Raw genomic sequence first — 13645 nt, 5'->3', positions numbered from 1 at the left:
ATGTCCCTCTGCCTTGTCAGATGTCTCACAAATGCCACACAACACCCACATCCCTTTAACCCATCAGTTTAGTCTCACGACAAGGTTTTCTGATAGTAGGGGTTGTGGTAGTTGGTTAGTCACTAAGTAGCAGCAGCAGCAGTATCTGAGTCTTTGGGGACCCTATGGTAGGGTAAGTAGCCTGCCAGGATCCTCTCTCCATGGGATTTCCCAGACAAGAATACTGGAGTGGGTTGCCTTTTCCTTCTCCAGGGGAGCTTCCCAGCACAGGGAAGCTGCATCTCCTGCTTTGCAGGCAGGTTCTTTACCACTGAGCCACCAGGGAAACCTGATAACAGGGGTAGTAATCATCATTCTTGGAGAAAGTCTACGACATTTCAGACCATGATAGGGAACCAGATCAGGAAGAAATTACCATGAAACATTATTGGGCCACACATTAGTCTTTCTCTACATTTATAGTTCAGCAGTTTGAGGTTTGTCTTGAACACCGCAGTGGAACTAGGAGAGAAGTCTTTACCACACTTGACTAAGCCTCTCCTTCCTTGCCCAACTTCCCATGGTGTTGTACAAACTGCTACATTCATGGACCTAAACCCACCCCATCCCCACCCTCCAAGAACTGTGGGGTCTTCTCCACCATGGCAGGTGGCCGTTAGTTCCTGGGCTCAGCCACAAAGGTAAGCCGGCTTCAGCCCTCCCATCTCAGGACTCACCTGCTAACCTTACATCACCGAGTGACCCTGAGACTAACGGGACATCTCATCCCTGATCACAGCCTCCTTTAAGGACTCAATAGACAAAAAAAACCTGTTTTTCTTCCATCACATACTGTTTGTATTTGATTTTTTTAAAAATTAAGGACAAGTAATATATAGTAATATAAAACTTCATTGAATCAATCTAAGATATGCTAAATACAAATGTTTTTCTTTCATATTCTTTCCAGTTAAAAAGAAATAAGGAAAAGAAAGAGAAGACGGGATGAAAAGAGGAGAGGCAAACATAGAAAAAGGAGAAGGGAGAGGTCAAAGGGAAGGAGGAAGGGGCAGATAAGTAGTCAGAGAAGAGATGGAAAGCAAACCAGAAGAAGAACAGAAAGGATGTAGGGGAAGAGCGGGACTAAGTGAAGAGCAAGCAACAGTGTGTGAAGGATAAGAAAACTGTGGGATGAGGAAACAAGGGGTTGTGGTCACAAAGGAAGGGGAAAGGGGAAAGAAGGATGCTGGTCTGACCGACCAGCTCCTCCCCCGAGATGACAGTTCTCTGACTTTGAAGATAGGGGAGGAGGCGGCAGAGTGTGGTGGGTCTGGAGAACCACAGGGCTTAGTGCTGAAAAGGGACGTCCGCAGAGCCGGCCCAGCTCCCGGACATCAGTCATGTAAGTTATCATCAGCCCCTTTCACAGATAAGGCAGTTGAGATCTGGGGAGCTTAGTCGATTTGCCCACAGTCTCAGAGCTAAGAAGTGTGCAAGCCTAGGATCAGGCTCTATTTGAGGAGGGAAACACATTTCATCCTAACCAAGTAAATGATGTACAGTCAGCCCATCGTACCTCTGCATTCCAAATCCATGGATTCAACCAACCGCACACCGAAAGTATTGGGGGAAAATTTTCCAGAAATTTCCAAAGAACAAAACTTGAATTTGCCTTGGGCTAGCAAATATTTGCATAGTATTTACATTGTATTTATAACTCTTTACATGCAAGTACATTGTATTAGGTATTATAAGTAATATAGAGATGATTTAAAGCATATGGGAGGATGTGCATAAGTTATATGCAAATACTATGCTATTTTTTATAAGGGACTTAAGAATCTGCTGATTTTGGTATCTGTCCCACCGTGGATATCAAGGGACAACTGAATCCAGAAAACGCTCTGTCATCCAAAATATCTCCTCCCTTTTTGTGAAACATTTCCCTTATATTCTATTAGCCTTTGAAAGGCTTCACACAGAAGGAATTCACTGAGTTTGGAGATACATTCTTTTTTGCTCCTCAGATCTTCTGACTCCATTCTGAATGTAATAGTGTGGGGCAGGAAGATCTTCAGGACTGAAATTTAGACCAAGGTCAGATGTGACTCTAAACCAGAAGATTCCTGGACAATGTCCAATTAATTGCTCATTTTCCTATAAGGAAAGGCAGTAAAAACTAGAAAAGTACATATCAATTTATAGTTTATAAAGTGTTTTCACACAGTGTTTCCTCCCATATTGATTCACAACAAACTACAGAGTAGTTACTGAAGCTCAGAAAAGTTCATGTAGGACCTTGAATCCGTAGCTCCTATGCTCTTCTGGCAAAGAGATTTTCCGTAAGGTGAGAGAAGACATAGATGGCGCAGGTAGCCCTCTCAAAACCAGCATTAACTACAGCGTGTAATGCGTTGCGTGTGTGTCAAATCCTCACCTTTCTTTCACATTTCGTTTTCTTCTCCAGGCACAATCACCTCCTGGGTCGTCATTTTTTTCCTTCCGGTAAACAGTGCCTTGAACCCAATCCTCTACACTCTCACAACCAGCTTTTTCAAGGACAAGTTGAAACAGCTGCTGCACAAACATCGGAGAAAATCGATTTTCAAAACTAAAAAAAAAAGTGTGTCTACTTCCATCGTGTGGGTGGATGACTCCTCTGCACTTAAACCTGGGGCTTTGAACAAAATAAACCTCGAGGACAATATAGTGAAACCAGTTTCCTAGTCATGGTTTTGGAGCACTGGACTTCAAACGGACTACCTGAAAAAGCACAGCGTTTGGAAGATGACGCCTGCAACGCTTTTCGTCTTTACTGAGAGCGAAATTTGACTGCACTGGGAGCATAATAGGAGGATGTCAGGCATGACATTCCTATGGCAGCCATGGTGTTTATCAGCTGAGGACTGGACCTGAGGGTCTCCTCACTCCGACATGCCTGCAATGCACTAATGGACCCATAAATAGCAGGCTGATGGGCAGCGGATCTCTATCTCGGCAGCACGGCCAACCTACCAGTGGATGCCCACCCGTTGGCCCAGCACGGTCTGCTCTTAAATTGAGTTCTGCCATCCATTAAATAAAAACATTCATGACATCTAATTCTAGCGTGGCCATAATCGCATTAAGCCTAAATCTCTTTCCTTGCTTTTTCAACGTCAAATGAAACCATCAGCATCCTGCTGAAGTGATAGCAAAAGGACTTCTGAGATGTCCACTCATCTCAAGTTCTCCCTAAGGAGGCCAGTGGAGCGGCAGCTTTGAAAGCAGAACTTTGCTCAAGGTTCGAAGTCTAATATATGACCAGAGGGGCGCACTGACTATTCACCTGGTACCATTCACCTTTTTGGCTTGTATGTGATATCAGAAGAGCTGCACTCTCAAAATATTTTTCTTAAGGTTGCCCATGCCACAGAGGAAAATTGGGCATTACAACTGCCAAAAACCACATGTCCATATGTTTTAAAATATAATTTCTCTAGAGCATCATCCCTATTGCTGGCAAGTTCTGCCTTCACAGAACACACAGATAAGTGTTAAGGGGGATTTAAGAATACTGGACTCAGATAAATTCCCATTGTTTTTAACAAAAAAGCTAGTAAGTTTGTTCTTATTTTTGGAACATGAAAAGCACTTGTGAAGTCCTGGACATGTTTTTATACTGAAAGATTATATGTGAAAAAAGAATCAGGTAAATAAAATTCTATTTTGCAATTGTCTGTGTATTATTTTCAGTTCAGTTCAACAAAGACCACATTCATGTGCTCAGTAGCTTCAGTCATGTATGACACTATGGACTGTAGCCTGCCAGGCTCCTCTGTCCATGAGATTTTCCTGGCAAGAATACTGGAGTGGGTTGCCGTGCTCTCCTCCAGGGGATCTTCTGGACCCAGGGATCAAATTTGTGTCTCCTATGTCTTCTGCACTGGCAGGCAAATTCTTTTCTGCTGAGCCACCAGGGAAGACCAGCAAAGACCACCGATAGGGCTTATGACTATTAACCATTATTTTCTGGTGGTAGAGAATATAACTCAGGAACAAACACAAAACCTCAGTTAACAAGACACTTCTTACATTTTTTTTTATCTTCCCCCTTTTTCCAAACCACGAAGCAGTAACTTAATTTCTTTATTTTTCACTTCCTTTGGAGTTCCCTTAACGAGATGAAATGTAAGCAGGTGAGAACCTCAGACTATCTCCTACTGCATATTTATCTAGTAGCATCCAAGATGAAAGGAATCTCAGAATTGATGCATCACAGCTGTTTTGGTAACGTACTGTTATTATCTAATATTGACTAAAACCTTCACATGAGTTCCCTTATTTTGATCACGTGAGATATTTCTTACATCAGTGAAATCTTTCCACATTTATTCTAGAAATAATTTCCCTACCCATCGACTAAGCTGCCCTTTTTTCTTACAGTTTCAAATTTTCCTCCTCTTGTCTCCTCACTATGATTAGTCACTTCCCCATGTGCCTATTTTATTAAATGTCCTTTCCAGTCCTTGAACATCATATGATTTATTTCCTAATACATTTCCCAACATCAGAAGCATAAATAAGGAATAGACGCTGAGCCTTGGGTATTTCAATCTTAGCATAAATGTGTATCTCCCAATTTCCCATTCTTGAAAGGTATCAGGCATGGGCCAGGAAACAAGGCTCTGGGAACTGTGTTTGTGAATGTCTGCACTCTTGCTGTTGAGCTTTGGGCATGAGAAGCACAAGGGCAGATGGACCAGGGAAACTAGCAGCATATGTCAGAAAAATGGAAGTTATTGATGCATATTGGTCAGCAGCATGCCAACAGATAGTATAAAATTGAGTTCTAATAGCTTAGTGATTTACAATCTTATTCTGTACTGCTATATAAACAGAAAACCATCAGAAACCATCAGAAAATCATCACCTTTATTTGTGCTAGACATAGCCTGGCTTTATTATATCACCTTGTTTTATTCTTGCTTTATATCTGATTAAACTAGCCCATACCCATCAGGAAAAGACCCTGATGCCGAGAAAGACTGAAGGCAGAAGGAAAAGGGGGTGGCAGAGGATGAGATTGGAGAAGGCGATGGCAACCCACTCCAGTACTCTTGCCTGGAAAATCCCATGGACAGAGGAGCCTGGTAGGCTGCCATCTATGGGGTCGCACAGAGTCAGACACGACTGAAGCGACTTAGCAGCAGCAGCAGAGGATGAGATAATTAGAGAGCATCACCGACTCAATAGACATGAATCTAAGGCAACCCTGAGAGACAGGAAAGGACGAGGAGCCTGGTGTGTTGCAGTCCATGGGATCGCAAAGAGTCAGACATGACTTAGTGACTGAACAACAATGCCCGTCACAGTTGCTGAAATAGCTTAAATTAGACATATCAGAGCTTTTGTGTAAGTAGCAGTATCGCCTCCCCCCAACCCGACCTTGCACCCCAATTCTGTAGCTTCATCTACTGGTCTCTGTAGTATCAAGGAGCCACAAAAGCAGACCCATCTCTCCAGCGTTTGTCTCCTAAGGATGACTTTGTTGCCAGATCAAGTAAGTATTTGGTCATTTGCTACCTATTTACTCATGACATGTTTTTAAGATTGTGTCTCATGCCCCAGGTAAATCTCTCTGCTTTAGCATCCTCAGGTTCATCTGCAGAGATCCAAAGAGTGAACATGTTAGAGGTGAAAAATAGTAAAGATTTCATACCCATCATATCCACCCTATCATGTGATAAATACCCCAAGGGAGTCTGAAGGAAATGTATCTTCCAAAACTAACAAGGAATACATGTAAGACATTATTTCTTTTTTATTTTTGCAGTGTAACATAAACAGATATACAGTTCTATTTAATAAATAGCCTTAGGCAACTTTACTCAAGAAACAAAACATTGAAGATAAGAGTTTGTGTTTTTACTTATTTCCTTATCCTGGTGAGTAACAGAGAGTGATTACAAAGCTCTCTCTTTATATGTATGTGTTTATTTGTTTATGTATGTATCTGTTTATCAGTTGTCTGACGTCTTATTTATGAAAGACAGAAGATGCATATTTAATAATGATAGTGTTTATTTCTGGAAAATGAAATGAGAGGGTTCTCCTTTTGAATGGCTTTTCAGTGGGAGATCTCAGAGTCTTTGAGAAATACTTCCCAAAGCCCTGTAAGCTAACTGAAACCTATTACTCAATGTATTTCATCACACTCATCTTCAGGCTATTTCTCCACATAACACAGACGGAAGAAATAAATTGAATAAATGAAGAAATAGAGAACAAAAAGACCAAGTGACAAAACTGCAGATCCGGGAGGGGAGACCTTCTGCTGTCTGCACAGCCTGGTCCTAGCCCGTGGTGGCACTCCTACCTCCAGGACCTAAGCAAACTCATAATGAACTTGAGTTATAAACTCATAACTACTTTGCAAAACAGAAGAAATTATTCCTGGTCTGTATAGTACCTAGTAAAGCAATCACTCATTTAGTGATTCTCTAAATTTATGGTTCAAGGGTGTTTGATTCAGTATAGTTTTCATAATGAAAGCCATATACTTTCTAGATAAAGATAACACACATTTAATACAAGGAAAAACAGTATCACAAGTGAGGGAACTGGCACCATAATTCCAGGTCAGCCATCAACTACTTACAGGACCTCAGACAAATATTTTTAAATCTCTTTCATTCTATGTAACCAACTTTCGTTAAGATTGTATCACATAAACTGATGTCTTGTCCTGTTTCTGGAGAGATCTTTTGTGTAGATTAAAACACATGCTGAAGGTTGATGTAGATTAAAAAACTCAAAGTTTACATAAAGTTCAAGGATTATTCCATTCTCCATTTCCCTTTTCTCAGGAAGAATCAATGCACAGAGCACTTGTGTTCTGAAATCCACCCCTTCCAGTGGATTTCCTTCCAGGAAGCTTCTCTTCTGGAAAAAAAGACTAAAGCAAAGCCTCAGACATTGAAGCTGTTCTAAGATACAGGCACTTCCAACAACACAGCGGTAAGTACAACCTACAAATTAGGTGGCCGATTGCTAGCAGAATCCAAGAATGTAGCTCAGTTCAGTTCAGTCAACCAGTCATGTCCGACTCTTTGCAACTGCAGCATGCCAGGCTTCCCTGTCCCTCATCAACTCCCGGAGCTTACTCAAACTCATGTCCATTGAGTCAGTGATGCCATCCACCATCTCATCCTCTGTCATCCCCTTTTCCTCCCACCTTCAATCTTTCCCAGCATCAGGGTCTTTTCAAATGAGTCCTTTCTTCACGTCAGGTGGCCAAAGTATTGGAGTTTCAGCTTCAGCATCAGTCCTTCCAATGAATATTCAGGACTGATTTCCTTTAGGATGGACTGGTTTGATCTCCTTGCTGTCCAAGGGACGCTCAAGAGTCTCCTCCAACACCACAGTTCAAAAGCATTAATTCTTTGGACTCAGCTTTCTTTATAGTCCAACTCTCACATCCATACATGACCACTGGAAAAACAATAGCCTTGACTAGACAGACCTTTGTTGGCAAAGTAATGTCTCTGCTTTTTAATATGCTGTCTAGGTTGGTCATACCTTCTCTTCCAGGGAACAAGCGTCTTTTAATTTCATGGCTTCAGTCACCATCTGCAGTGATTTTGGAGCCCCCGAAAATCAAGTCTGCCACTGTTTCCATTGTTTCCCCATCTATTAGCCATGAACTGATGGGACCAGATGCCATGATCTTAGTTTTCTGAATGTTGAGTTTTTTGAGTTTCTGAATGCCAACATTTTCAATCTCCTCTTTCACTTTCACTGAGAGGCTCTTTAGTTCTTCTTCGCTTTCTGCCATAAGGGTGGTGTCATCTGCATATCTGAGGTTACTGATAATTCTCTAAGCAATCTTGATTCCAGCTTGTGCTTCATCCAACCCAGTGTTTCTCATGATGTACTCTGCATAGATTAAATACGCAGGGTGACAATATACAGCCTTGACATACTCCTTTCCCGATTTGGAACCAGTCTGTTGTTCCATGTCCAGTTCTAATAGTTGCTTCTAGACTTACATACAGATTTCTCAGGAGGCAGGTCAGGTGGTCTGATATTCCCAACTCTTGAAGTATTTTCACAGCTTATTGTGGTCCACACAGTTAAAGGCTTTGGCATAGTCAGTAAAGCAGAAGTAGATGTTTTTCTGGAACTCTCTCGCTTTTTCTATGATCCAATGGATGTTGGCAATTTGATCTCTGGTTCCTCTGCCTTTTCTAAATCCAGATTGAACATCTGGAAATTCACAATTCATGTACTGTTGAAGCCTGGCTTAGAGAATTTTGAGCATTACTTTGCTAGCGTGTGAGATGAGTGCAATTCTGCGGTAGTTTGAGCATTCTTCAGCACTGCTTTTCTTTGAGATTGGAATGAAAACTGACCTTTTCCAGTCCTGTGGCCACTGCTGAGTTTTCCAAATTTGCTGGCATATTGAGTGCAGCACTTTTACAGCATCATCTTTTAGGATTTGAAATAGCTCAGCTGGAATTCCATCACCTCCACTAGCTTTGTTCACAGTGATGCTTCCTAAGGCCCACTTGACTTCGCATTCCAGGATGTCTGGTTCTGATCACACCATTGTGATTATGTGGGTCATGAACATCTTTTTTGTATGGTTCTTCTGTGTATTCTTGCCACCTCTTGTTAATATCTTCTGCTTCTGTTAGGTCCATGCCATTTCTGTCCTTTATTGTGCCCATGTTTGCATTAAATGTTCCCTTGGTATCTCTGATTTTCTTGAAGAGATCTCTAGTCTTTCCCATTCTATTGTGTTCCTCTATTTTTTTTGCATTGGTCACTGAGGAAGGCTTTCTTATCTCTCCTTGCTATTCTTTGGAACTCTGCATTCAAATAGGTCCATCTTTCCTTTTCTCCTTTGCCTTTTGCTTCTCTTCTTTTCACAGCTATTTTTAAGGCCTCATCAGACAACCATTTTTTCTTTTTGCATTTCTTTTTCCTGAGAATGGTCTTGACCACTGTCTCCTGTACAGTGTCACAAACCTCTGTCCATATTTCTTCCAGGCATTCTATCAGATCTAATCCCTTGGATCTATTTGTCACTCCCACTGTATAATCATAAGGGATTTGATTTAGGTCTTACCTGAATGTTCTAGTGGTTTTCCCTGCTTTCTTCAATTTAAGTCTGAATTTGGCAATAAGGAGTTCATGATCTGAGCTATTTAAGTCTGAATTTGGCAATAAGCAGTTCATGAACTGAGCCACAGTCTGCTCCCGGTCTTGTTTTTGCAGACTGTATAGAGCTTCTCCATCTTTGGCTGCAAAGAATACAATCAATCTGATTTCGGTGTTGACCATCTGGTGATGTCCACGTGTAGAGTCTTCTCTTGTGTTGTTGGAATAGGGTGTTTGCTATTACCAGTGCGTTCTCGTGGCAAAACTCTATTAGCCTTTGCCCTGCTTCATTCTGTACTCCAAGGCCAAACCTGCCTGTTATGCCATGTGTTTCTTGACTTCCTACTTTTGCATTCCAGTCCCCTATAATGAAAAGGACATCTTTTTTGGGTGTTAGTTCTAGAAGGTCTTGTAGGTCTTCATAGAATCGTTCAACTTCAGCTTCTTCGGCGTTACTGGTCGGGGCATAGACTTGGATTACCGTGATATTGAATGGTTTGCCTTGGAAGCGAACAGAGATCATTCTGTCGTTTTCGAGATTGCATCCAAGTACTGCATTTCGGACTCTTTTGTTGACCATGATGGCTACTCCATTTCTTCTAAGGGATTCTTGCCCACAGTAGTAGATATAATGGTCATCTGAGTTAAATTCACCCATTCCAGTCCATCTTAGTTCGCTGATTCCTAGAATGTCAACGTTCACTCTTGCCATCTCCTGTTTGACCACTTCGAATTTGCCTTGATTCATGGACCTAACATTCCAGGTTCCTATGCAATATTGCTCTTTACAGCATCGGACTTTGCGTCTATCACCAGTCACTAGACCATTCAGGTATGACCTAGATCAATCCCTTATGAGTATACAGTGGAACTGACAAATAGATTTAAGGGACTAGACCTGATAGACAGAATGCCTGATGAACTATGGACAGAGGTTCGTGACATTGTACAGGAGACAGGGATCAAGAAAATCCCCATGGAAAAGAAATGCAAAAAAGCAAAATGGCTGTCTGAGGAGGCCTTACATATAGCTGGGAAGAGAAGAGAAGCGAAAAGCAAAGGAGAAAAGGAAAGATATTCTCATCTGAATGCAGAGTTCCAAAGAATAGCAAGGAGAGATAAGAAAGCCTTCCTCAGCGATCAGTGCAAACAAATAGAGGAAAACAACAGATTGGGAAAGACTAGAGACCTCTTCTAGAAAATTAGAGATACCAAGGGAACATTTCACGCAAAGATAGGCTTGATAAAGGACAGAAATGGTATGGACCTAACAGAAGCAGAAGATATTAAGAAGAGGTGGCAAGAATACACAGAAGAACTGTACAAAAAAGATCTTCACGACACAGATAATCACGATGGTGTGATCACTCACCTAGAGCCAGACATCTTGGAATGTGAAGTGAAGTGGGCCTTAGAAAGCATCACTACGAACAAAGCTAGTGGAGGTGATGGAATTCCAGTGGAGCTATTTCAAATCCTCAAAGGTGATGCTGTGAAAGTGCTGCACTCGATATGCCAGCAAATTTGGAAAACTCACCAGTGGCCACAGGACTGGAAGAGGTCAGTCTTCGTTCCAATCCCAAAGAAAGGCAATGCCAAAGAATGCTCCAACTACCGCACAATTGCACTCATCTCACATTCTAGTAAAGTAATGCTCAAAATTCTCCAAGCCAGGCTTCAGCAATACGTGAACTGTGAACTTCCAGATGTTCAAGCTGGTTTTAGAAAAGGCAGAGGAACCAGAGATCAAATTGCCAATATCCGCTGGATCATCGAAAAAGCAAGAGAGTTCCAGAAAAACATCTATTTCTGCTTTATTGACTATGCCAAAGCCTTTGACTGTGTGGATCACAATAAACTGTGGAAAATTCTGAAAGAGATGGGAATACCAGACCATCTGACCTGTCTCTTGAGAAACCTGTATGCAGGTCAGGAAGCAACAGTTAGAACTGGACATGGAACAACAGACTGGTTCCAAATAGGAAAAGGAGTATGTCAAGGCTGTATATTGTCACCCTGCTTATTTAACTTATATGCAGAGTACATCATGAGAAACGCTGGGCTGGAAGAAACACAGGCTGGAATCAAGATTGCCGGGAGAAATATCAATAACCTCAGATATGCGGATGACACCACCCTTATGGCAGAAAGTGAAGAAGAAATAAAGAGCCTCTTGATGAAGGTGAAGGAGGAGAGTGAAAAAGTTGGCTTAAAGCTCAACGTTCAGAAAACTAAGATCATGGCATCTGGTCCCATCACTCCATGGGAAATAGATGGGGAAACAGTGGAAACAGTGTCAGACTTTACTTTTTTGGGCTCCAGAATCACTGCTGATGGTGACTGCAGCCATGAAATTAAAAGATGCTTACTACTTGGAAGGAAGGTTATGGCCAACCTAGATAGCATGTTTAAAAGCAGAGACATTACTTTGCCAACAAAAGTCCGTCTAGTCAAGGCTATGGTTTTTCCAGTGGTCATGTATGGATGTGAGAGTTGGACGGTGAAGAAAGCTGAGCGCCGAAGAATTGATGCTTTTGAACTGTGGTGTTGGAGAAGACTCTTGAGAGTTTCTTGGACTGCAAGGAGATCCAATCAATCCATCCTAAAAGAGATCAATCCTGGGTGTTCATTGGAAGGTCTGATGTTGAAGCTGAAGCTCCAATACTTTGGCCACCTCATGCGAAGGGTTGACTCATTGGAAAAGACCCTAATGCTGGGTAGGATTGGGGGCGGGAGGAGAAGGGGACGACAGAGGATGAGATGGTTGGATGGCATCACCGACTCGATGAACATGGGTTTGGGTAGACTCCGGGAGTTGGTGATGGACAGAGAGGCCTGGCGTGCTGCAATTCATGGGGTCGCAGAGAGTCGGACACGACTGAGCGACTGAACTGAACTGAACTGATATGAGCTACAGTCCACTCCTGGGTTTTTTTGCTGATTGTATCTTTGGCTCCATCTTTGGCTGCAAAGAATATAATCAATCTGATTTAGGTATTGACCATCTGGTGATGTACAAGTGTGGAGTCTTCTCTTGTGTTGTTGGAAGAGGGTGTTGGCTATGACCAGTGCGCTCTCTTGGCAAAACTCTATTAGCCTTTGCCCTGCTTCATCCTGTACTCCAAGGCCAAATTTGCCTGTTATTCCAAGTGTTTCTTGACTTCCTACTTTTGCATTCCAGTCCCCTATAATGAAAAGAACATCTTTTTTGGGTGTTAGTTCTAGAAGGTCTTGTAGGTCTTCATAGAACTGTTCAACTTCAACTTCTTCAGCATTACTGGTCGGGGCATAGACTTGGATTACTGTTATATTGAATGATTTGCCTTGGAAACAAACAGAGATCATTTGGTCATTTTTGAGATTGTACCCAACTACTGCATTTCAGACTCTTTTGTTGACTCTTATGGCTACTCCATTTCTTCTAAGGGATTCTTGCCCACAGTAGTAGATATAATGGTCATCTGAGTTAAATTCACCCATTCCAGTCCATTTTAGTTTGCTGATTCCTAAAATGTTGATGTTCACCCTTGCCATCTCCTGTTTGACCACTTCCAATTTGCCTTGATTCATGGACCTAACATTCCAGGTTACTATGCAATATTGCTCTTTACAGCATTGGATTTACTTCCATCACCAGTCACATCCACAGCTGGGTGTTGTTTTGGCTTTGGTTCTGTCTCTTCAGTCTTTTCTGGAGTTATTTCTCCACTGATCTCCAGTAGCACATTGGGCACCTACCGACCTGGGGAGTTCATCTTTCAGTGTCCAGGAATGCGGAGATCAGGGTAATTAACAAGCAAATCTAACTACAAATCATAGACTGGTCTCTTCACATAAGTGTAAAAGTGGGTCTACTGTCACCTGTATTATCCTCTAAGACATAGATGCAGTGGGATGACCAGCCTTAGGACTTGGTATACTCCTGGGGAAAGCATTGCTAGGATAAAGAGATTACGACATCTAATTCCCCCCATGGAACCAGCTTAGAACATGTGGTTCTTGACCCAGGATTGATCTCCACCTCAAACTTTGCACCATCAGCCATAAACTGACTCCTGGCTGGTCAACAATCTCTCCCTCCTTCTGCTGGCTCTTCCTCCTCAGCTGGTACTGCTCATAATTCTCAGCAATAAGAGAACAGTCCTCCCATCCTGTACATTCCTTTAGCATTTGTCTTCTATTTATGGATAAACATTTTGAAAGAATGGTGCATTCTTGGTCATCAGCATCTCACCTCCTATGACTTCTCAACAACTGACCTCCACCTTCACCACTCCACTGAGCTGCCCTCCTGAAGATCGAATCACCATGTTGTCACATGAAACCCGTATGAGGTTATGTCAGTTATGTTCGGGGCTTCCCTGGTGGCTCAGACAGTAGAGTCTTCCTGCAATGTGGGAGACCTGGGTTTGATCCCTGGGTCAGGAAGATCCCCTGGGAGAAGGAAATGGCACCCCCACTCCAGTATTCTTGCCTGGAGAATTCCATGGACCGAGGAGCCTGGCAGGCTACAGTCTGTGGG

The 13645-nt window shown here is 42.3% G+C and overlaps 1 protein-coding gene across 1 annotated transcript in view; it reads left to right on the top strand.

Annotated features, from left to right (window-relative positions):
- The window catches only part of RXFP2 (relaxin family peptide receptor 2), a 54572-nt gene extending 50879 nt beyond the window's left edge, over window positions 1-3693 (top strand). The window contains exon 16 of the mRNA XM_081547292.1: window positions 2447-3693. Within this exon, the coding sequence (XP_081403418.1) occupies window positions 2447-2706 (260 nt within the window). The 3' untranslated portion in view covers window positions 2707-3693. The remainder of the gene's footprint in view (window positions 1-2446) is intronic.
- Window positions 3694-13645: the final 9952 nt, after the last annotated feature.

The sequence above is a fragment of the Giraffa tippelskirchi genome, chromosome 12, assembly GCF_054371585.1.
Source record: "Giraffa tippelskirchi isolate mGirTip1 chromosome 12, T2T-mGirTip1v1.2.pri, whole genome shotgun sequence".
Lineage (NCBI taxonomy): Eukaryota > Metazoa > Chordata > Mammalia > Artiodactyla > Giraffidae > Giraffa > Giraffa tippelskirchi.
This window is presented reverse-complemented; position numbering and strand designations above follow the sequence as displayed.